Here is a 22,372-nt window from a genome sequence, read left to right on the forward strand (position 1 = left end):
TGAGTTCATCTTGGAATTTGTTGGGCTTTCTGGATGTTTATATTCATGTCTTTCCTTGAAGTTTGAAAGTTTTCAACTGTTATTTCTTCAGATGTTCTCTCTGCCCATTTCTTTTTCTCTTCTCTCTCTGGAATGCCTGTGATGCCTATATTGGTCCACTTGATGGTATCACACAGGTCCTTAGGCTCTGTTCACTTGTCTTTAATCTCTTTTATTCCTGTTCCTCAGACTCCATGATTTGCATTGTCCGATCTTCAAGTTCACTTATTCTTTCTTTTGCCTGTTCAAATCTGTCTTTGAATCCCTCTAGCTAATTTTTCATTTTAGTTACTGTACTTTCCAGCTCCAGGATTGCTTTTTGGTTTCCTTCAGGTTTTTTGTCTCTTTATCAGTATTTCCATTTTACTTACACATTGTTTTCTTGACTTTCTCGACATCTTCCTTTATTTTTTTGAGTATCTTTAAGACAGTTGTTTTTAAAGTCTTTGGTATATCTGTCATTAGGTCTGAAATTTCAGGGACAGTTTGTTGATTTATTTTTTTCCTTTGAATTGGCCATACTTTCTTGTTTCTTTGTATGCCTTGTGATGTTTTGTGGAACACGGGACATTTGAGTCTAATAATGTGGTAACTCTGGAAATCAGATTCTCCTTCCTCAGGGTTTTGTGTTTGTTTGTTTTGTTATTTGTTTTTTTGATTGTTGTAGGCTGTCTTTTTGCCAAGGATCCGCCTGAGGTGTAAACTTAAGGTATTCTCAGGTCTTTTCTGAGCCTTTCATTGGGCATGCATAGTCACTTTCTGATTTTCCTCATACATGCAGGGTTTTGGTTTTTTTGTTCTGTTTTGTTTTTTGTTTTTTTAGTGTTCTAGTCTTTAGTGTCTGGCTCCTAAAAAGGGGAAAAAGTGAAAAATGAAGAGGAGAAAAGGGTGCTGTCCATTTAAATCCCCTGGAAGTTACTTAAGACAAAGGGGTAACGCCTTGCAATAGTGTGAGGAGCTTCAGCAGCAGTGGCTTCCTGCCTCTTTGTCTGCACCTCTGTTGCCAGAAGCAGCAGTCAGAACCGAGATCCCTGATATTTGGAAGACAAGGTCCTTTCTGCTCACCCTGGCTCCCACTGTGTGTAAGCTGCTCCAGGAACACATGCCCAGCTGCCTGCCAGGTGACAGGAGGGATGAAGAATGGGTAGCTGCTATTGTGCCAAGAGCTGAAATTGAACACAAAATTTACTGTCCAGGTCTTCCCCTGGAAGTTGTAAGCCTTCAGCAGATTCCAGAGTTTCAAAATACATCAGACAGATTCTGTCAGTACAGTTGTTGTTCAGATTTGGAGTTATATATGCGGTGCTGCCTACTCCACCATCTTCCCAGAAACCTCTCAATATCCATTCTTAAATTAAAAAGCAAAAAACCAAAAAAACCAAAAAGCTGTTAGCAAGCAAAATTGAATATTGTAATGGTGCTCCTTCTCTTTTTCATCTGTAATTTCATTGCAATCCTAATCAAAATCTTGACAGCTTTTTATGTGAAGCTTGAAAAGCTGATTCCAAAATTTATATGAAAATGCAAGGACCTAGAAATAGCCAGGAGGGATGTTGAACATCTCATTTATAATTGGAAATGCAAACTACATCCACAGCAAGATTCCACTACATGCCTGCCAGAATGGTTATAACAAAAATCCTCTGATAATATCAACTCTTGATAAATGGGAACTCTCATGCACTGCTAATGGGAATGTAAATTGGTATAACCACTTCGGAAAGTAGTTTGACAGTACCTACTGAAATTGGTGATTCACATGCCCTTGATCTAGCAGTTTGACTCCTAAGTAACCAGCAGAACTGCGGTCTACAGCAATGTTTATGGCACCATGACGCAGAGTAACTAAAATCTGAAAACAAACCCAGATACCTAATAGCAGTAGAATGAATAAATAATAGTATGAATAATCAGTGGAGTAGTATACCACAGTAAATATAAATGAATTATGTTCAGCAGCATGTAGATGCATTTTACAGATATGTGTGTGAGAAGAAAAAAAGCTACGCAAAGAACACATCTCTGTAATCATGCTTTAAAGGTTTCAAAAGTAGGCAAAATTATTATTATTATTATATTTTTTAACATCTTTATTGGAGTATAATTGCTTTACAATGGTGCATTAGTTTCTGCTTTATAACAAAGTGAATCAGCTATACATATACATATATCCCCATATCTCCTCCCTCTTGCGTCTCCCTCCCACCCTCCCTATCCCATCCCTCTAGGTGCTCACAAAGCACTGAGCTGATCTCCCTGTGCTATGCGGCTGCTTCCCACTAGCTATCTGTTTTACATTTGGTAGTGTATTTATGTCCATGCTACTCTCTCACTTCGTCCCAGCTTACCCTTCCCCCTCCCCGTGTCCTCAAGTCCATTCTCTACGTCTGCGTCTTTATTCCTGTCCTGCTCCTAGGTTCTTCAGAACCTTTTTTTTTTAGATTCCATATATATGTGTTAGCATACAGTATTTTTCTCTTTCTGACTTACTTCACTCTGTGTGGCAGACTCTAGGTCCATCCACCTCACTACAAATTACTCAGTTTCGTTTCTTTTTATGGCTGAGTAATATTCCATTGTATATTATGTGCCACATCTTCTTTATCCATTCACCTGTTGATGGACACTTAGGTTGCTTCCATGTCCTGGCTATTGTAAATAGAGCTGCAGTGAACATTGTGGTACATGACTCTTTTTGAATTATGGTTTTCTCAGGGTATATGCCCAGTAGTGGGATTGCTGGGTCATATGGTAGTTCTATTTTTAGTTTTTTAAGGAACCTCCATACTGTTTTCCATAGTGGCTGTATCAATTTACATTCCCACCAACAGTGCAAGAGGGTTCCCTTTTCTCCACACCCTCTCCAGCATTTATTGTTTGTAGATTTTTTGATGATGGCCGGTCTGACTGGTATGAGGTGATACCTCATTGTAGTTTTGATTTGTATTTCTCTAATGATTAGTGATGTTGAGCATCCTTTTCATGTGTTTGTTGGCAATCTGTATGTCTTCTTTGAAGAAATGTCTATTTAGGTCTTCTGCCCATTTTTGGATTGGGTTGTTTGTTTTTTTGATATTGAGCTGCATGAGCTGCTTGTAAATTTTGGAGATTAATCCTTAGTCAGTTGCTTTATTTGCAAACATTTTCTCCCATTCTGAGGGTTGTCTTTTCATCTTGTTTATGTTTTCCTTTGCTGTGAAAAAGCTTTTAAGTTTCATTAGGTCCCATCTGTTTATTTTTGTTTTTATTTCCATTTCTCTAGGAGGCGAGTCAAAAAGGATCTTGCTGTGATTTATGTCATAAGAGTGTTCTACCTATGTTTTCCTCTGAGAGTTTTATAGTGTCTGGCCTTACATTTAGGTCTTTAATCCATTTTGAGTTTATTTTTGTGTATGTTGTTAGGAGTGTTCTAATTTCATTCTTTTACATGTAGCTGTCCAGTTTTCCCAGCACCACTTATTGAAGAGGCTTTTCTCCATTGTATATTTTTGCCTCCTTTTTCAAAAATAAGGTGACCATATGTGTGTGAATTTATATCTGGGCTTTCTATCATGTTCCATTGATCTATATTTCTGTTTTTGTGCCAGTACCATACTGTCTTGATTACTATAGCTTTGTAGTATAGTCCAAAAGCAGGCAAAATTAAGCTATGATGTTTAGGTGTGATGTTTGGTGTTAAAAAAGGAAAGCAGGGAGGTGGCTGTCATTTAAGTGAGTCCCTTGTGGGAAGGATTATGACTGAGAAAAGCATGCAAAGGCTTCTGGGGTTTATGGCAGTATTTCATTTCTTAATCTGTAGAGTGTTTACATGGTTGTACAATATATTTGTTAATATGTATTAAGGTGTATATACATTGTTTCTGCACTTTATGGGTATTATATTTCACAATAAAAAGGTTGAAAATGGGGCTTCCCTGGTGATGCAGTGGTTGAGAGTCCACCTGCCAATGCAGGGGACACGGGTTCGTGCCCCGGTCCGGGAAGATCCCACATGCCTTGGAGCGGCTAGGCCCATGAGCCATGGCTGCTGAGCCTGCGCGTCTGGAGCCTGTGCTCCACAACGGGAGAGGCCACAACAATGAGAGGCCCACGTACAGGAAAAAAGAAAAAAAAAAAAAAAGGTTGAAAATGTCTTCAAAATAAGAGGGAGATGAATATAGTATGCTGATTATTAGCACAGCAGTTTTCTCGGACTTGCATGTCTAACACTTCATTTATGGAGCAAGTATGTTGGGCACTGCTAGGAGTGAGAGGAGTTAAGATATAGATAATTAGTTTCTAAGTCCATCTGTAAAAGGTTACTGTCAGTTTGATGAAACAGGTATATGGTAATCATGTAGATATATATTTTATATATATGGTAATTTTAAGTGCCACAATAACAAAAGTGCCATGTGTTTTAAGTGTCATGAACAAAAGTCTTATCGAGAACTCAGAAGACAGAGTGATAACGCTAGGGAACCTCGGGAAGATAGTGTATTTTAGAAGGCATTTGAATAGAAATGAGGGGATATTAATTCTTTCTTGAAACAGGTTTCTGTGAATATGTGCTACTCTGGTTCTCCCCTTATCCTGCCTTTGCTAGTAGCTCCCTTTATCTGGGTTTCAGATGAAGGGGTACGAGTATCTCTAGTGTATTGTGAGGGGAGCAGAGAAGTGCTCTATCTTGTATTCCAGGCTGTGTAAAGGAATCAAGTGGACAGCGGGCTAATGTAGTGTGAGGAAGTGGACTGTTGTTTTGGCCCTTGTGTGGAGCTGTCCATTTTCATGGCTTCAGGTGTAGTCTCTGCCAATGACAGTCCTAATTTTTATTGCTTACCCTACTTGGCTATGTTGCTGTCACTTCCATCTTACATGTCCTAAACAGAACTCAATTCAGTAGGTTTTGTGAACTCTCCTATTTATTGGAACCACCATTTTCCCTCTTATCCACAATTGAAACTTTAGAGTTGTCTTTGATTCTCTATGAGGAATTAGGACGTTTTCAGACATTTTAAGAGGGTTTCTTCTGAAGTATTGTATATTTAGGAGTTATTATTTTCAAAAGAAAAAAAGATGAGAAGGGTTCTTTACTTATTATAATCATTAGTTTATGGAGGCTTAGAAAATCGTTGAAACATGATTAAGGGAGGTAAGACAATAGTACTTGACCTGTCTGAAGGCTTTTATTTTTGTAGTAGAATTAATATGTGTGTGAAATAATTTGTAAAACTAGACAATAAAGCTTTAACCAAATGAGTGATAGAGGCTCTATATATACCACCTTCATTGTAAGGTCATCCCTGGTTACCCTTTTATTATTGTTATTACTACTTTTAAGAGTTTTTTTTTTTTGATGTGGACCTTTTTTTTTTAAGTCTTTATTTGTTACAGTATTGCTTCTGTTTTACGTTTTGGGTTTTTTTTTGGCCATGAGGCATGTGGAATTATAGTTCCCTGACCAGGGATTGAACCTGCACCCCCTGCATTGGAAGGCAAAGTCTTAATCACTGGACTGCCAGGGAAGTCTCCCTGGTTACCCTTTTCAAAATTGCAACACTCCCCCTCAAAATACATACTCCCTAAACATACTGTTTACTTCTCTCTGCTTTGTTTTTTTCTCGTAAGCACTTATCAAAATCCAACATATTTTCATTATTTGTCTTGTTTATTGCCTGCCTTACCCTCTTCCCTCCAATTTAAATGTAAGCTCCATAAAGGCAGGGGTTTTTGTCAGTTTTGTTCATTACTGTATCTACAAAGTCTGATACATAGTGAACATTTAAATATTTGAATACATGAATGAATACTAGGGTTTAACCAGCCTTTGTGAATTATGTGATAAATAAGCTAAGTTATAAAAGTTGGTTAACAGAGACTGCTAAGTAGCTAATTAATTGGCCCAATCACATTCTAGCTCTGAAGGTTTTTTCCTCCCTATTTTAAGCCTTTATTCAGTATTTTGTGGTTATGCTCTGAATGATGTTAGCCTTAGGAGACTTTGGGGCAAAATTGTTCTTTACTAGTTGGGTCTTAATGTTCAGAGCAGGTGTACTTCTTCTGAAATCAGGTAGCGGTTTGGATACTGCTTTGTTATAAAAGATTAAGTGTCTGATTAAGTGTCAGTTGCTGCGTAGTCACATTTTATGTGACTTTAGGCATAGATTTTGGGTCTTTGGTTCAGAGTCAGCTACATCCTCTCAGAGCACTGACTATTGAAATTCAAAAAACAAGGTTTGCTTCTCTGTCTTCTTGATGGGATTGGGCAGTTTGCTTTAAGAATAAAGCCAGCAGCCTATTAACCTAGATCCTCCATTTAATTTGGTTAAATAATCAATGCATATTTTCCTTTCTGTAGAACTTGTTGATAGTATGATTTCATCTCAGTCAGGTTTCATTGCTTTTGTATTAAATGTATTTTTGCTCCTGTGCTGAGTTCAGGCTAACTTTTGAATACAATTTGTCATCAGAAGGCAACAGTAACAGCTCTGGAGCCAGATTGACTGGGTTTGATCCTGCTTTTGCCTCTTACTGATGGACTTGCCTGAACCTCAGGTTCTGCAAAATGGGAATAATAATACCTCAAGGACAATTGTTACAGTTACATGATTTAAAACATATGAAGTGCTTAGAGTCTGTACATAGTAAGGTTCAATAAATATTTGTTATTTGTAAAATTAAAAACTGTAGTATAGAATGATTACCTTTCCAAGATACTAGAGGAAGTCTCTTCTGACCATGTTAAATATAATAGCATCTCCTGTTAACTCTTCATCCTTTATGTACCCAGCTATATTGTTCAACGGTGCTCTTCTTACTTGATACTATATGGTTATTAGTTTGTTTTCTCCTATGGGTTATAAACTCTGTGAAGGCAAGAACTTTGTTTTAGTCATAGCTGTTTTCACTCTAGTGTCTAAAACAGTATCTGATTTATAATAGGTATTCAACAAATATTTGGTTAATAGATGAATGAATTAAGGTGCATGAGGGCAACTAAAGGTTTTCTTAGGGGGCATCTGTTTGATTATTTTAATGAGTTGGTGCTTTTTATGAGGAGCGTATTTTGTTTTGGCAATGCCGCAGTGAACTTTTGTTGCCAAAGGCATCTAACAATCTTACCCTTCTTTTTGTTAAGCTATATGTGAAACAGAGCCTGAACAGCCTGTTCGACATTACCCATTATGGGTGAAAGTAGAAGGTGAAGTAGATCCAGAGCCAGTTTATATCCCAACGCCTTCTGTCATTGAGCCTATGAAACCATTGTTGTTGCCTCAGCCAGAAGTTTTATCTACTACTGTAAAGGGCAAACTGCTCACTGGAATTAAACCTGCAAGGGCATATACTCCCAAACCCAATCCTGTGGTAAGCTTGGTGTTAACATCTTTTATTGAAAGTTACAGAAATCATTTGTAAAGTTGATGGGTTTCAACCAGATTTTTGGTTTGTATTCTGTGAATCATGGTGCTTTCAGGTAATATGTCTGCAAGCCATTTCCCTTTCTGATTTAGTCAGTTTAATTGATGGCACTTTAAAAAATGTCATTAAAAGTAGAGTGAATAGTAGTATGGTTGACCCTTGAGCAATACAGGGGTTAAGAGTGTGGACCCTCTGTGCAGTCAAAAGTCTGCATATAATGTTACATTTAACCCTCTGTGTCCATAATTCTGCATGTGTGGATTCAGCCAACCGAGGATCATGTAGTACTGTAGTATTTACTGTTGACGAAAACGTGTGTAAGTGGACCTGTGCAGGATTACTGTAATTCTTAAAGATAGCCAAATCTCTCTTTAGAAGGATCATATAAAGATGGGCCTTTTTTTTTTTTAAACGTGACTTGCAAAAGGTACTCTTATTCCTGTAGTATAGAATATTAAGTGATTAAGATGTATGTAGTACACGTTATTAGAAAAGCATTAGGGAGAAGGTTTAAAAAATTACTGTGATCTTTTTAAAGCAAATTTCTTTATATACAGTAAAGTTCAAGATTTAAAATAACGTTTGCATGACCAGATGAAGATGATAGGTAAAAGAGCTGATGCTTCTCTTGTGTTAATAGCTTAAGCATATCTGATTATTAATAAATCCATTTCAGTCTTTACAGTCCATTAAATTGAAGAAGATCTTTTAGTGCAGTGCTATTCAGTGTGGTCTCGTACAGTGCTGATCTATAACTGTTTGTTATTAGTCTGTGATGAAATAAGTATAGAAAATGAGAGTAGATGTTGAGAAACTTTTGCTACAAGTTGTTAGAGAAATTTTTATCTATTAAATCTAATACTGAAAGACCTGGCCTTTATTTTTCTGGTAATTTATTTTACAAAAGTTTCAGTCTGTGTGTGACAGGTAATTAAGAAATTTATCCTTCACTGCAGATAATTTGAGAAGCACTGCTCTGGTGTGCTGAATTTTCTTGAAAGAGAACCAGATCCTTTCTAACTGCCCCAAGATTCAGCACATACAAACTGTAATTGTACTATTTAACTTTAAAGTTTGCATTAAATTTTTTAAGTGTTGTAATAGAAGCAAAGAGTAAACATCCTTTTCCTTTGGGAGTCCCAGAGACTTTTCCCCAGTGTTTGGAATGTTTTGTTGTATGAAACTTACAGATTCGGGAAGAAGACAAGGATCCAGTCTACTTGTACTTTGAAAGTATGATGACTTGTGCCCGAGTTCGAGTGTATGAACGAAAACAAGAGGAACAGAGACAACCATCACCATCACCATCACCATCGTTTCAGCAGCAGGGCTCATGTCATTCTAGTCCTGAGAACTGTAATGTAAAGGTGAATTACTTATTGCGTAGATTTTTCTTTTTAACTTCCGATTCCCTGTTGCTGGTATTAGAATTTGCATTACTATTGGAATAATTTGAAATAATTCTGAACGGGCAGAGAAGGTTTACATAATGTGTCTATCAATTTATATGTTTCTCTGCATGCCTATTCTAGAGAATATTCCCTTAAGGTCATTAAAAGTATTCTTTCTGATGTTGGAGTAACTTTTAAAAGTTTAAACATTTTTGGTTTTAATTAATGTGATTATTAGTATTTGCATCTTTCCACATTGGTGAATTTTCTAAATAACTGAAACTTGTTTCATTAAACATCAAATATTTTTCCTTCTTTACTAGAATTACACTATGAAGTGCACTGTTAATTCTTTCTTGGTAACTCAGTCACTGTCAAGGACATTAAACAGCAAGACTACTTGTTTTTACGGTTGTATAATATGATAGTAATGCACCTGTGCATGTGGATGTGAAGATGTTCTTTGAGCACTTTAATCTTTCTACCGTTTTAGGCTTCCTTGAGAAATTTAATTCTCATGTCCTAGTCTCTATTGATATTAAATATGTGTTGAATTGAAGTATTTTCTGTGTTACTCTCTTTGTCAGGAGCCGGATTCTGAACAGCAGCCCTTGAAACCAATCACCTGTGACCTGGAGGACGATTCTGATAAATCACAAGGTCAGAATGAAAACTAGGTCTTATCATTTGATAGTATTTATATTATATAGGTGTGGATTATACTAATAATGGGGGGAAATCAAAGCTACCAATCCAGAGCATGTCTACCTACCCTGTTTCTAGTTTTTGCTAAAAATAGAGATGATAGATAAGTTTTTTTCCAATTATTTGCTGTGTTTCTCACTCCTGTTCTAAGAAGTACAGTTTGTTGGTGTTGATATGGTATGTTGTTGCAAGAAACATTTAGGATGAAGTCAGTGATTTTTGTTTTTAAACTTCTTTATATAAAAACCTCAGGAATATTGGCATCATTAGCTACTGAAATTTTCCCTGGTGTTCTCAATAGTTGCCACAGTTGGAGAAATACAGAGGGAGAAAGGAGGGAGTATTGCTGATTTATCTAGTAAAGGCTACTGCCAGAATTACTATGGTGAAGGGTAGTGTCTAGGGAGTTAACTATTTGTTTTTGGTTTTGCTCTTTAAAACTTAAGACATTTAAGCAGCAGTGCCTCCTAACTTTTTTTTAATGGCATGATAAACACAAAAAATGGTAATGTTGTTAGCACACCGGGGCAAGTGGAGGAAGCTACCTATTAACATGACCACCCTGAAGGCTGAGGGGATCTGTATCCTGACATATCTGTAACTATAGCACATTGGTTGGGAGATTCTGCTATAGAAATCTAGCTAGTGAATATACATTTAGTTAATATGTTGCCATGAATATAAGCACACTTGAGTGGTTTTGCATAAAATGTAGAAGTGGAGCAATCATATCTAGAGATACAGAAGTAATTCAGAAGTATTTGCAGTGGAAACTAGAGATAGAGCTCACTTTTTTTTTTTTTAAAAACCAAACACCATCTCTCTTGCTGCTGTTCTTTAGGGTTGTCTTTACCCATCACATATTACAAAGCATCTTGCAAGTATCTTTGCTTTGCCCATATGGATAGCAAGTACACTATCCCAAATAAGCCTAACCTTGGTTATATACTTTGTTTGCAAGGTGATACTTTCTTAGGTAATAGTTAATGGCTTTTTAGGGCAGTCTTAAGAGGGACTCCCTTTTATTGAGAGCCCAGTGAGCAGAATAGTGAAGATTTTATAGTCTGATTATCTGGAATCTTTTTTTTCATGGAAAATTCCCAAATTATGAGTGTCAAATTACCACTGAAAGTACCTGGGAATGGGACACTGGGCAACTGTTGAATTTCTATGCCCCTGGCAGTTTCTGAGAACTCAGGAAAAATAAAAAATTTTTCAAAGTTCAGTACAAAATTCTGTGATACAGAAATATCTTTCAATTCTTTATCAGAAAAGAGCTGGAAGTCTTCCTGCAATGAAGGGGAATCCTCTTCTACCTCCTATGTGCATCAGAGGTCACCTGGCGGTCCCACCAAACTGATAGAAATCATCTCAGACTGCAACTGGGAGGAGGATCGGAACAAGATTTTGAGCATCTTATCGCAGCACATCAATAGCAACATGCCACAGTCACTTAAGGTGGGCAGCTTCATCATTGAGTTGGCTTCTCAGCGAAAGAGCCGGGGTGAAAAGAATCCTCCTGTTTATTCTTCTCGTGTGAAAATCTCTATGCCATCATGTCAAGACCAAGATGATATGGCTGAGAAATCTGGATCAGAGACTCCTGACGGTCCATTATCCCCTGGGAAAATGGATGATATCTCTCCCGTGCAGACAGATGCCCTGGATTCAGTGAGGGAGAGATTACATGGAGGCAAAGGTCTGCCCTTTTATGCAGGGCTTTCTCCTGCAGGGAAGCTTGTGGCCTATAAACGTAAACCCAGTTCAAGCACATCTGGGCTTATCCAGGTGAGAATTATCTTTAATCTGGATGTAGCACCTTTTTATACTTAGGAAACACCTTGATTTTTCAGAACCCTTTGTGGGCCTTATATTACTTATCTTCACATTTCCTGGGAACTGGGTGACAAAATCATTACCTCTTTTTGTAATAGGCCTAGGCTAGATGCATACCTCGGGTGAATTTTTGGCACATTTACAAACAGAAAGATAGAATACTGTATTGGCTTATAGTTTTCTTTCTAGTCTTCCTAGAAAGTTGCTCTTAAACTGTATTACCTGGGCTGCAGTGATATTTTGACAGTCAAGCAAGGAGAGTAAGGGATTCAGTCTAGTTCTTGGGATTATTATTAGCAGACAGCTTTTAAAATAAACAAGGTGAAACTGACTTTTAAGATAGGCAGTATGTTTGGAAACTTGGGAGAAAATTTAAATTTAGAATGGTGTTATTCAAATACATAAATATAAAAATGAGCCACAATTTACTTATTTTTTCTTTATTTGATTCATAGAGTTTTTGCAGTCTAATCGTTGTAGGGCAAATATCTATATCCTTGCTGTTAAGTAATTCAGGCAGGTATATTAGTAAAATTATACTGGCATTAGAAAATCCTTTGGAAAGAAAAGTTCTGAGGTAAAATGTCACAGTCAAAAAGCTTTTCTCTTTTTGTTTAGTGACATATCAAATGCACTTTTATATCATAGTACCAAATGTGGGGTAGTGTCTGACTTTATTGCTAAGGTTACTTGACTTCACTAGCTCAACTGCTTCTCTGGGCTAAGGTCTGTTCCACTGTTATGACTGATCTACTTAATTAAAAACTTTCTGTTGCAGTTGCTGTGTAACTGCTTCTGTTGATATTTCTTAAACTCTTAATGATGAGAAGAGTGTTTTCTCCTTGTTTCATTTATTGATTGATACTTTGAGAACAGAGACTTACCTGAGATCATTTCTAGTGAGATTAGACGCCCCTCAGATACAGTCATAGAAATTTTGTGTTCTCCTGTGTAGGACTCAGAAAGCCACCGTAAAATATGAACCTGCATAAGCAGTCAGGCCACTGTTATAAGGTATGCTTTGGGGGAGCTACTGAGTAGTGTTCAGAGCAAGTCCCAAAGGAGCAGATAGGGGTATCTGATCCAGACTCCACAGAACCTGGAAGACTATATAGTAAAGTTTACTTTAGGATGGAAAGATCGTATTCTTTGTATCAAACATGGGGCAAAGATATTCCTGATCTTTCTGGAAATAATAACAATTCTACTTAAGTAGCAAAGAGTAATTTTGTGTCTTAGAAGAGAGAGAAGCTTGGTGTAGCTATTCTCCTCACCAGTTCCCTATTAATTTAGAGAGTAGGATTTTCCCCACCTCACTCCACTCCCTCACCCCTTTAAATGATGGAAAAGAGAGACAGGAAAGGGTATCTCCTCTAGTCACTTAGCAATATGACATAGAGAACTTGGGTAAGAAACTTGAGAGGTTTTTGTTTTCTTTTTTTAAAAATGATTCTCATGCCTAAGATGGGGTGGTCTGTCAACTCAGGCAGTAGAGAAAAATCTTTACCTCATTCATTGATTCATTTTCTTCTGAAAATTTAAAAAATTACTATGAGTTTCAACTAGCATTTATCTTGAGTCCAAGTTTTGTCCAAAAGATGAAGACAATTATCTTCAAAGTTGAGTTTTTTGAAAATTGAAAACTAAGGTGACTTTGTGGCTTAGGTATTTGTAACAGTGGCTTTCTCATAAGTTAAAGTAGACTCACCATATATTTTTCAAATATGAAGGATGCTTATGAGAAGGGTTCATCATGCCACTGGTCTTGTCAGATTTCATGGAACACAGTTACTCATATTTTTTGCTGATGATTGTTAATAGCTTAACCAGAGTTGCATGTTGACAAGTAAAACAATTGGATGGTTTTCCTTAGATTTGACTGTATCTTACACATATCTAGGATGCAGGTATGATGAGTTTCTAAGATTCTCTGTTTCCAAACTACCAAAATGAAGGAGATGAGATTAGTTTAGAGTATCAGATGACAACATTTTTTTCCATCTCCTAAATACTCAGATTATACCAAATGGAAAAAGTCCATTTCTTTTTCCCTTTAAATCTGAAAAACAGACTTTTAAAACCTGGTAAAAATGAAACCCTTGTCAAGGGAGATGAGTTAGCAAGAGAATTTTATCTTTACAGAATTTCTCTTTGCCACTTGTTTCAGGTTAATGGTAAGAGTTACCCGCAGGCTAAGTTGCTATTGGGACAGATGGGGGCATTGCATCCAGCCAATAGGCTAGCTGCTTATATCACAGGCAGGTTGCGACCCTCAGTCCTGGACCTCTCAACCCTCAGTACTGTCATCTCCAAGGTAGCATCCAATGCCAAGGTGGCTGCATCCAGGAAACCACGTACCCTGTTGCCTTCAACATCCAATTCCAAAACGGCATCCTCCTCCAGCGCTACAACAAATCGCCCTGGGAAGAATCTGAAGGCATTTGTCCCGGCGAAAAGACCAATTGGTAAGTTGAACTGTATATATGTTTTCCAAAGGGTTGTAACCTGGTGCTGGGCCAGTGGATACAGATACGGGGGTTGTAAAACTTAGAGAAATATAGAAGTTGGCATTATTTTTTTTCTTGATGTCTATCTTGCCTGAATTTTTTAATTTTTTAGTAACTCTTCTGATGACCTACAATACTAGATGAACTGAATTTGAGTTAGTTTTACAGTTATTTCCAGACTTTTAGACTGTTTTTATTAATGTAGAAAAAGACTTAGGTTTTTAATTTTGTTTTTCAAAAGGGCAGATGTATTCTTAAATACTTCCCTAATTTACTATTTTTCCTATGAGGACTGGTGTTTTTGGTACCAGTCATATGTATGTTTCTTGAACTTAATGAAACCAAGGAGCTAGCAAAATCAAAGTGGGTTGAGTTAGTATTAGTCTTAGAGTAGAAGGCTCTTGTAAAATAGAATTTTGGAAACAGTGCTTTATTATATTCATCCCTGTTCTGTGTAAAAACCTCATTTGTTTAACATTGCAGTGCTAGAGTCTGTAAAAAATTACCTTCTTGAAATCATTTGTGTTTTAGCATTGAGAGTATATACAGTTGGTTTACTGGATTCCTCTTTTTGTTGTTTCAGGTCTATTTAGGAATGTTAAGTAAAAATGTCATTTGCTCTATTTTTATTCCTCTAATAGGAAATTGAAATCTCTGGCTAAATGCTGGACTTGTGTGAAGATGGAGGATAGGCCTTGCCTTAAAAAGAACCCATTTTACCTCTTTCTTAAAAAGTAGCTTCAGTTGGTGATTTTTAAAAAAGATAGTCTTATTCTGCCCTCTTTTTTTTTTTTTTTTGGCGGTACGTGGGCCTCTCACTCTTGTGGCCTCTCCTGTTGCGGAGTACAGGTTCTGGACGCGCAGGCTCAGCGGCCATGGCTCACGGGCCCAGCCGCTCCGCGGCATGTGGGATCTTCCCGGACCAGGGCACGAACCCGCGTCCCCTGCATCGGCAGGTGGACTCTCAACCATTGCGCCACCAGGGAAGCCCCCTGCCCTCTTTTAAAAAATGTCTTTATACATTTTAGAAAAATGCAAAACTTTACTGTCTTGTAAAAGGACAGCAATAAAGAGGTGGAGGTGCTGGGACAGGAGGAAGTGATGGAAAAAAGTTTTAAAATTAGAATTAGGAATACAGTTTCAACTTCTTACTTTCTTCATCTGTTTTTATTCATTCATTCAGAGAGCACACAGAGAAACAGTTGTATTAAGTTGGAAGCTAGGCAGAAATCCACACCCAGAGAGAAAGGGTATGGGCGTCCTTTCTAATGAGGAGGAGTGCAGTCTCTTCATCTGTTTTAGATGATGAAGTTGTGTGCTGCTGTACTGTCTTTTTAGTGTCCTGGCAATTTGATTATATTGCATAACCAAAAGAATTTCAGAAGGAACACCCAATTTCAATCCCTTTGTTAAAGTTAGAATTTTAAAGGTTTGGTTTGGGTGGAGAGGTGTGTTTGATTTCTGTGGGTGGAAATTGGCATGTGTAATGCAGGTAAGAAATTTCTTAATACCTGTAAGAAATTGACCCAGTGGTGCACAATATGTTGATAAACACAATCACTACAAGGATAAAATATGAGAACTGAAGATTTTTGACCAGCAAATTTTTATTTGCAGCGGCTCGACCCTCTCCTGGTGGTGTGTTCACACAGTTTGTGATGAGTAAAGTTGGAGCCCTGCAACAGAAGATACCTGGAGTTAGCACACCCCAACCCCTAACAGGGCCACAGAAGTTCAGTATCAGACCTTCTCCAGTAATGGTCGTCACACCTGTGGTTTCTTCTGAGCCAGTTCAGGTGTGCAGTCCTGTGACTGCTGCTGTCACTACTACCACCCCTCAAGTGTTTTTAGAGAATGTTACTGCTGTGACACCTGTGACTGCTATTTCTGACGTGGGAACTAAGGAAACTACTTATTCTTCTGGTGCCCCCACTGCAGGGGTTGTTGAGGTCTCTGAAACTAATACCAGCACCCTTGTAACACCTACCCAGTCTACAGCCACTGTGAACCTTATCAAAACGACTGGGATAACTACCCCTGTGGCTTCAGTTGCTTTTCCTAAGTCTTTGGTAGCATCTCCTCCAACCATAACTCTTCCTGTTGCTTCCACTGCCTCCACCTCCATAGTCGTGGTGACCACAGCTGCATCTTCCTCCATGGTGACCACACCAACTTCATCTCTGAGCTCTGTTCCCATTATACTCTCGGGAATTGATGGGAGTCCACCAGTGAGCCAGAGACCAGGTAAGGCCTAGATGTTACAAGCTGGTTTACTGACAGCTGTTTATATAACTTTGTGGTTTTGATAGGATTATAGATATATCAGGTGTTTCTGCTATAACATGATACATATATTCCTAAAAATCATTACATTCTGCAAAACTGAACACTGAAAATAATAGAGCTTGTGGTAAAGATAGGGTTAGGACAATCACTGAAAATTCATGCAATTTTGTAACCAGAGTGCTAATAAAACCTGTAACTGGTACTTTAGAGATAAACAGCGTTGACAGATGGTTTAATGGGGCTAGAGATTTCTTCAGGAGATTAACGATATTCAAAAACATTAGAATGGAAATGCTGGCTGAAGAATACTGCATATGGGAGTGGAACTCTGAGCCAGTAGAGCAGCGTTAAGGTGGGCACAGGAGGAAGTGCAGCCTGTTGTGTGCTGAGAGCTGGGGGCGCATATCTCTGAGGAGGGAACCATATGTAGTTGTTCCCTGTTTTGGGGGTGGGAGGGCTGCTGCTTTATATTTAAAAAAGATTGGAGGGCTTCTGCTTCTGCTGCAGCCAAGCTGAGGGCCCTTTCTCTCCTCCTTGCTTAAGATTAAAATTCTAGGTCCTCTTTCTTAGTAAAAATCATTTATGAATCAGCCCAACTCCTATATACTACTGACATTATTCTCCTGCTTAATTACTATATGTAAACTGATTGAAATAGAAGTAAGGAGGCATATTTCTTTGTTCTGGACTCTGATATTTTATATGTTAAGTTTATAGTTAAAATGAAATTTTTTCTCTTGTTGGCTTAGTTTAAGTGAATTTGAAATAGGAATAGTTCAACACTTTGGTAATTTTTCTATCTTAATTCAACCAGCTAAAGCAAGTTGTTCTCTTAGTAGACTCTAAGAGGAATTACTGTGGAAAAGAGTATGAAAGACTTTGCAGGATTTAAGGGAGAATAAAATAGCCAACAGCAGTTCTGTCTTGGTAACTGATAGTTTTCCTACTAAATATTTTTGTCTTTAGGGGCATGGTCCAAATCCCTCTTGATATTTTAGGAAAGAAGTGATTTATAAATTGAAGTGCTGTTGAAAGGAAAAGTGGATGACAGTATCAAATTTGTTGTCTTTTGCTACTTCCTGTAAATAAACATACCAAAATGGCTAATATATAATTTCAAAAGTAAGATAGTTGTTGATGAAGCTGTTTTGATTTCCTGTGTATCTCAAGGTTCATATCTTGTCATATTTTAACTGGTCATGTCTTCTAAATCATGGATTCTAACCTTTCTTTATATTTTTAATTCTGTCGTGAAACTGTAAAACAGTTTACCTTTTGTAGTTCATTGTCTCTCAGATTTCAGTCACTTGGAACATACATTCAGGTATTTTGCTCTGATTCCCATTTGTACTATCATACAATTGACATAACATTTTTATTTAAATCCAGTCATTTGTTCACTTAAATGTACTTTTAAAAGGAGCAGTATTACTGTTATTGGAAACCAACATTACTTGCCAAAATAGAGGGTAGCCTCATAAATAAATACACTGAAACAATAATAAAAAGTATCAAATACTAGCCAGCTACTGTAAGTTCTTAACATGTGGCTTGCTATTTCTGTTAATGAAGCAAGTTAGAAAACGTTGGCATACTATTAAAGACATAATATCAAAGACTGGTAATTTCTTCTGTATTTTAATCAAAAGATTAAAATGCTGACAATGTGATATGGTGTTATTCTATATCCACCTACCACCTAAAAGTGTCTTCTGTAATACTACTTGAGGAAATACTAATGTTAACAGATTTTCTTACCTGCTCTTTTATAAATGGAGCTGACTCAAATCACTGCCAACTTCTGAGGAAGTGTATAATTTTGTTATAGGTTCATAAAGTAGATCTCAACTTTGGGATTTAGACAACTCTGACTTTTTCATTTGACTTTCCTTCTTTTTGTCTTTCCCTTCTTCCCCTCTCACGCATATTAATAAATAATGACATATTTAGTGTGTGTATTAAAGGCTGCTTTTGGAGTTATTTGGTTTTGAATCACTCTCTAAAACTTAATGTGAATAGAAATGTTCAGGAAATTAAGAATGCTTTAACATGTTTCTTAATTCACATAAGATAGATGAATTTGTTTTAAGTTGCACATTATTTTTCATAAACAGTTTGGTCTTTGTGTTTTATTTCATTTTCAAAAGTAGTCATGGATCTTCTATATATAATTTGTCATGTAAATCTTAGGAGCTTCACTTTGTTTTAGAAATTTGATATGTTTTTTGGGCAGAGTACCTATCTGATAGAATATCACATATTAAAATCTTTGTTTTGTTTGGCTTGTTGATTTTTATATTTAGTGACAAACTGATGAAAAATTTTATTTAATAATGTTTAAAAAAAAGAGGTAATTGGAAGTAATAATGTTAAAGAAGTTCAGTAATTTGAATGGTAATGTTAGACCACTTTCATTTATGCTTACTATTACGTTATTCCTTCCTCTTTATTCCTGTGACCCAAAACCTAGCTGTAGATTACTCATATTATTTTTTTTCATGTCCTTAGTATTTTCTTCCAGACATTAAAGTGAATCTTTAGGTACTATTAATATTTTGAAATCTCTTTTAATTCACATCTTCTGCATTAAATTTCTGCTTTTTCTGTTTGTTTTAAAACTATCTTTTGCCTCTTCCTAACCAGGCTTTATTTCCCTGCTTCTTTGATGTCTCTTAATTTCATTCCATTTTTTGGGGGTATGTATTTTTTTTCCTTCTGAAAAATAATTTCCACAAATCTTTATGCTTTGCTTATTTATCAGTGAATTTTACAAGCCAAGAAGTTTTTAGTACTTTGTGATTTTTAGTCCTTGACTTTTTCTTACTTGAGTAAGACCTGTGAAACTAAGTCATAAGTCTATTAAGTGTTAACAGCCTGAATTTTTAAGTTGAACAAGAGAATTTTATCTTGAACTTTAATGAGAACCAGGTTAAGAGGCCATGTTTTTCATTAGGCAGAAGTGTTATCTCTTTAAATGCACCTCTTGACAATTGATACTTTCTTTTTTACCAATCTAAATGTAAGGCCCTGCAATGTCTGGCTAATACTTAGGTTTAAAGTAAATTGTCTCAGCCATAAGACTAGTAAGTAGTGTATCATGGACGGACAGGATTTTACCAACTCTGTAGTTTAAAGTAGAAGTTATATGTAGCGTGGTTAGATCCTATGTCATAATTATTTTCTCCCCAAGTATTAAAGGGAAATTCTGATACTATGTTTCCCATTTCCTGTTTTTCAGAAAATGCTCCTCAGATTCCAGTGGCTACTCCACAGGTCTCTCCTAACACAGTGAAACGTGCTGGACCTCGATTGTTGTTGATTCCAGTGCAGCAGGGTTCTCCTACTCTTAGACCTGTCCCAAACACACAACTTCAGGGACATCGGATGGTCTTGCAGCCTGTTAGGAGCCCAAGTGGAATGAACCTGTTCAGGCACCCTAACGGGCAGATTGTCCAGCTCCTCCCTTTGCATCAGCTTCGAGGCTCTAATACCCAGCCCAACTTACAGCCTGTCATGTTTCGGAACCCAGGTATAAAATTAGAGATATTTCTGATAAGTTTCTCTTTTCTTGAATCATTTGGTCATATGGTATGTTAATACACCAGGATTGGTCTTCTTAGTGTCTTGGAATCACCTGTTAGAAAAGAAATGCATACTTTGGAAGTCTTGATTTGGGCAGTGGTGATTTACAATGTTCTTTTTCTTACCAGGGTCTGTGATGGGAATCCGGTTACCCACTCCTTCCAAACCTTCAGAGACTCCACCATCTTCTGCTTCGTCCTCCTCTTTCTCTGTTATGAATCCTGTAATTCAGACTGTTGGGTCTTCTCCAGCAATGAATGTTATCACTCAGGCACCATCATTGCTTTCTTCTGGACCTAGTTTTGTGTCTCAGTCTGGTACATTGACTCTGAGGATTTCCCCTCCTGAACCACAAAGCTTTGCAAGCAAAACAGGCTCTGAAACCAAAATAACCTATAGTTCAGGAGGGCAGCCTGTTGGTACAGCCAGTCTTATTCCTCTCCAGTCTGGTAGTTTTGCCTTGTTGCAGCTCCCAGGACAAAAGCCTGTTCCCAGCTCCATTCTTCAGCATGTTGCTTCACTTCAGATGAAAAGAGAATCTCAGAATGCAGACCAAAAAGATGAAACAAGCTTTTTAAAAAGAGAACAGGAAACTAAGAAGACCCTGCAGTCAGGAGGAGAAGCTATAGACCCTGAGGCTAATATAATAAAGCAAAACTCAGGAGCTACTGTCTCAGAAGAAACTCTGAATGATTCCTTGGAAGATGGGGGTGATCATTTAGATGAAGAATCCCTTACAGAAGAAGGTCCTGCAACTGTTAAACCTTCTCAGCATGCCTATATCACTGGCTCACACACAGGTGAAGACTATAAAAATGTTGATGAAGAGTATGGGATTAGGAATCATAACAGTTCCAAAGAAAAACTGACTGTTCTGGAAGTTAAGAACATTTCTGGAAGAGCCAGTAATATGACAGTCCAAAGTGTGAGTAATGTGCAGCTTAAAAAACTTGATGTGAAAGTGGAACAGCAGAAAGGCTTAGACAATCCAGGGGAAAAATCAGATGAATTTCCAATTATCTCTAAAGAAGAAAGTAAACTTGAATTTTCAGGGAGCAGAGTTGTGGAGCAGCAATCTAATCCAAAGCCAGAGGCCAAGGAGAAGGGATGTGGAGATTCTCTGGAGAAGGACAGCATTAGGGAGAGGTGGAGAAAACACCTAAAGGGCCCTTTGACCCAGAAATGTGTTAGAACTTCACAAGAATGCAAGAAAGAGACAGATGAGCAGTTAATTAAAGAAACAGAAACTTGTCAGGAAAATTCAGATGTGTTTCAACAAGAACACGGCATCTCTGATTTACTTGGAAAAAGTGGAACTACTGAGAATGCCAAAATTTTAAAAACTGAATGTGATTCTTGGAGTAGGATTTCTAGTCCTGCAGCCTTCTCCATATTTCCTAGGAGAGCTACCAAAGGGAGCAGAGGGGAAGGACATTTTCAAGGTCACTTACTGCTATCAGGAGAACAGATAAAACCAAAGCAAGAGAAGAAGGGTGGGAGAAGCAGTGCTGACTTCACTGTTTTGGATTTGGAAGAGGATGATGAGGAAGATGAGAATGACAAAACCGATGATTCTATTGATGAGATTGTGGATGTTGTTTCTGACTACCAGAGTGAGGAGGTTGATGATGTAGAAAAGGTGGTGAGCCCATTTTTGTTGTGACTGAAACCTCAAGAATTTAAATGATTCATTAGAGACAGTAGTTTTTCCAGAAGATCACTAAGACCTGATACATTGATTTGGATGCCTAGGTTTAGATCATGATTAAATGACTTTGTAGTTTTTGGGCTGTGTCAGTCAGGTAACATTTATTGAGCTTATATTGAGCTTTGAGACTTGTCTGATATTATAGGAAGGCTGACTTAAGCCTTAGCGGGATAGATGCTTGAGAGTCCCTATCAAATTAGGTTTTTTTTTAAGAAAAAGTCTGAAACCACTACTCCCATTCAGTCTCAGTTTCTTTGACATTTTGTATGTGAAGTGATTGTAGCTTATCTGGTAGATATATATAAGAAACAGGGAATAGGCAGCCTTAGAACTGGAAGATAATTTATCTACCTGCATTTATAGAGATGTTTTTCTTTTTGGAGAGAAACGAAAAATACTATTTAATATTTTAATACAACCCTGCCTAAAGTTGTTTTTAATCATCTCCTAAAATTAGTGTCTAGAATTTGTATTCTGAACTTTGGTCATCTTTCTTTGTAATTTGACCTTTCTAATTTATATTTTTCTGAAGCCATTTTTTTTTTTTTTTTTTTTTGCTGTACGCGGGCCTCTCACTGTTGTGGCCTTTCCCGTTGCGGAGCGCAGGCTCCGGACGCGCAGGCTCAGAGGCCATGGCTCACAGGCCCAGCCGCTCTGCGGCATGTGGGATCTTCCTGGACCGGGGCATGAACCCATGTCCCCTGCATCGGCAGGCAGACTCTCAACCACTGCGCCACCAGGGAAGCCCCTGAAGCCATTTTTTAGACTTTTATTTAGGGTTGTATTTGCTGAACTAAGTAACTTGAGAGTCAGATATGATATAGGGCAGGAGTTGGGCAAACTTTTTTTGTAAAGGGCCAGATTGTAAATATTTTAGACTTTGCAGGCTAGATGACTTGCTCTTGCAACTACTCAACTGC

At 37.5% G+C, this 22,372-nt stretch overlaps 1 protein-coding gene across 4 annotated transcripts in view; it reads left to right on the top strand.

The window, feature by feature from the left end:
* Nucleotides 1-22,372, top strand: part of MGA (MAX dimerization protein MGA) — a 160,498-nt gene that overhangs the window by 120,617 nt on the left and 17,509 nt on the right. For 2 of the 4 annotated variants that reach the window (XM_082649674.1, XM_082649675.1), the window contains exons 10-17: nucleotides 7,157-7,383; nucleotides 8,628-8,804; nucleotides 9,416-9,488; nucleotides 10,804-11,321; nucleotides 13,684-13,834; nucleotides 15,494-16,120; nucleotides 19,401-19,691; nucleotides 19,873-21,383. In XM_082649674.1, coding sequence (XP_082505800.1) covers nucleotides 7,157-7,383; nucleotides 8,628-8,804; nucleotides 9,416-9,488; nucleotides 10,804-11,321; nucleotides 13,684-13,834; nucleotides 15,494-16,120; nucleotides 19,401-19,691; nucleotides 19,873-21,383 — 3,575 coding nt within the window. Of the gene's footprint in view, nucleotides 1-7,156; nucleotides 7,384-8,627; nucleotides 8,805-9,415; nucleotides 9,489-10,803; nucleotides 11,322-13,536; nucleotides 13,835-15,493; nucleotides 16,121-19,400; nucleotides 19,692-19,872; nucleotides 21,384-22,372 lie in introns of all 4 variants that reach the window. The other 2 variants (XM_082649676.1, XM_082649678.1) reach the window with 2 other exon arrangements.

This window comes from Grampus griseus, assembly GCF_964374135.1.
Source record: "Grampus griseus genome assembly, chromosome: 2".
In the NCBI taxonomy this organism is placed as follows: domain Eukaryota; kingdom Metazoa; phylum Chordata; class Mammalia; order Artiodactyla; family Delphinidae; genus Grampus; species Grampus griseus.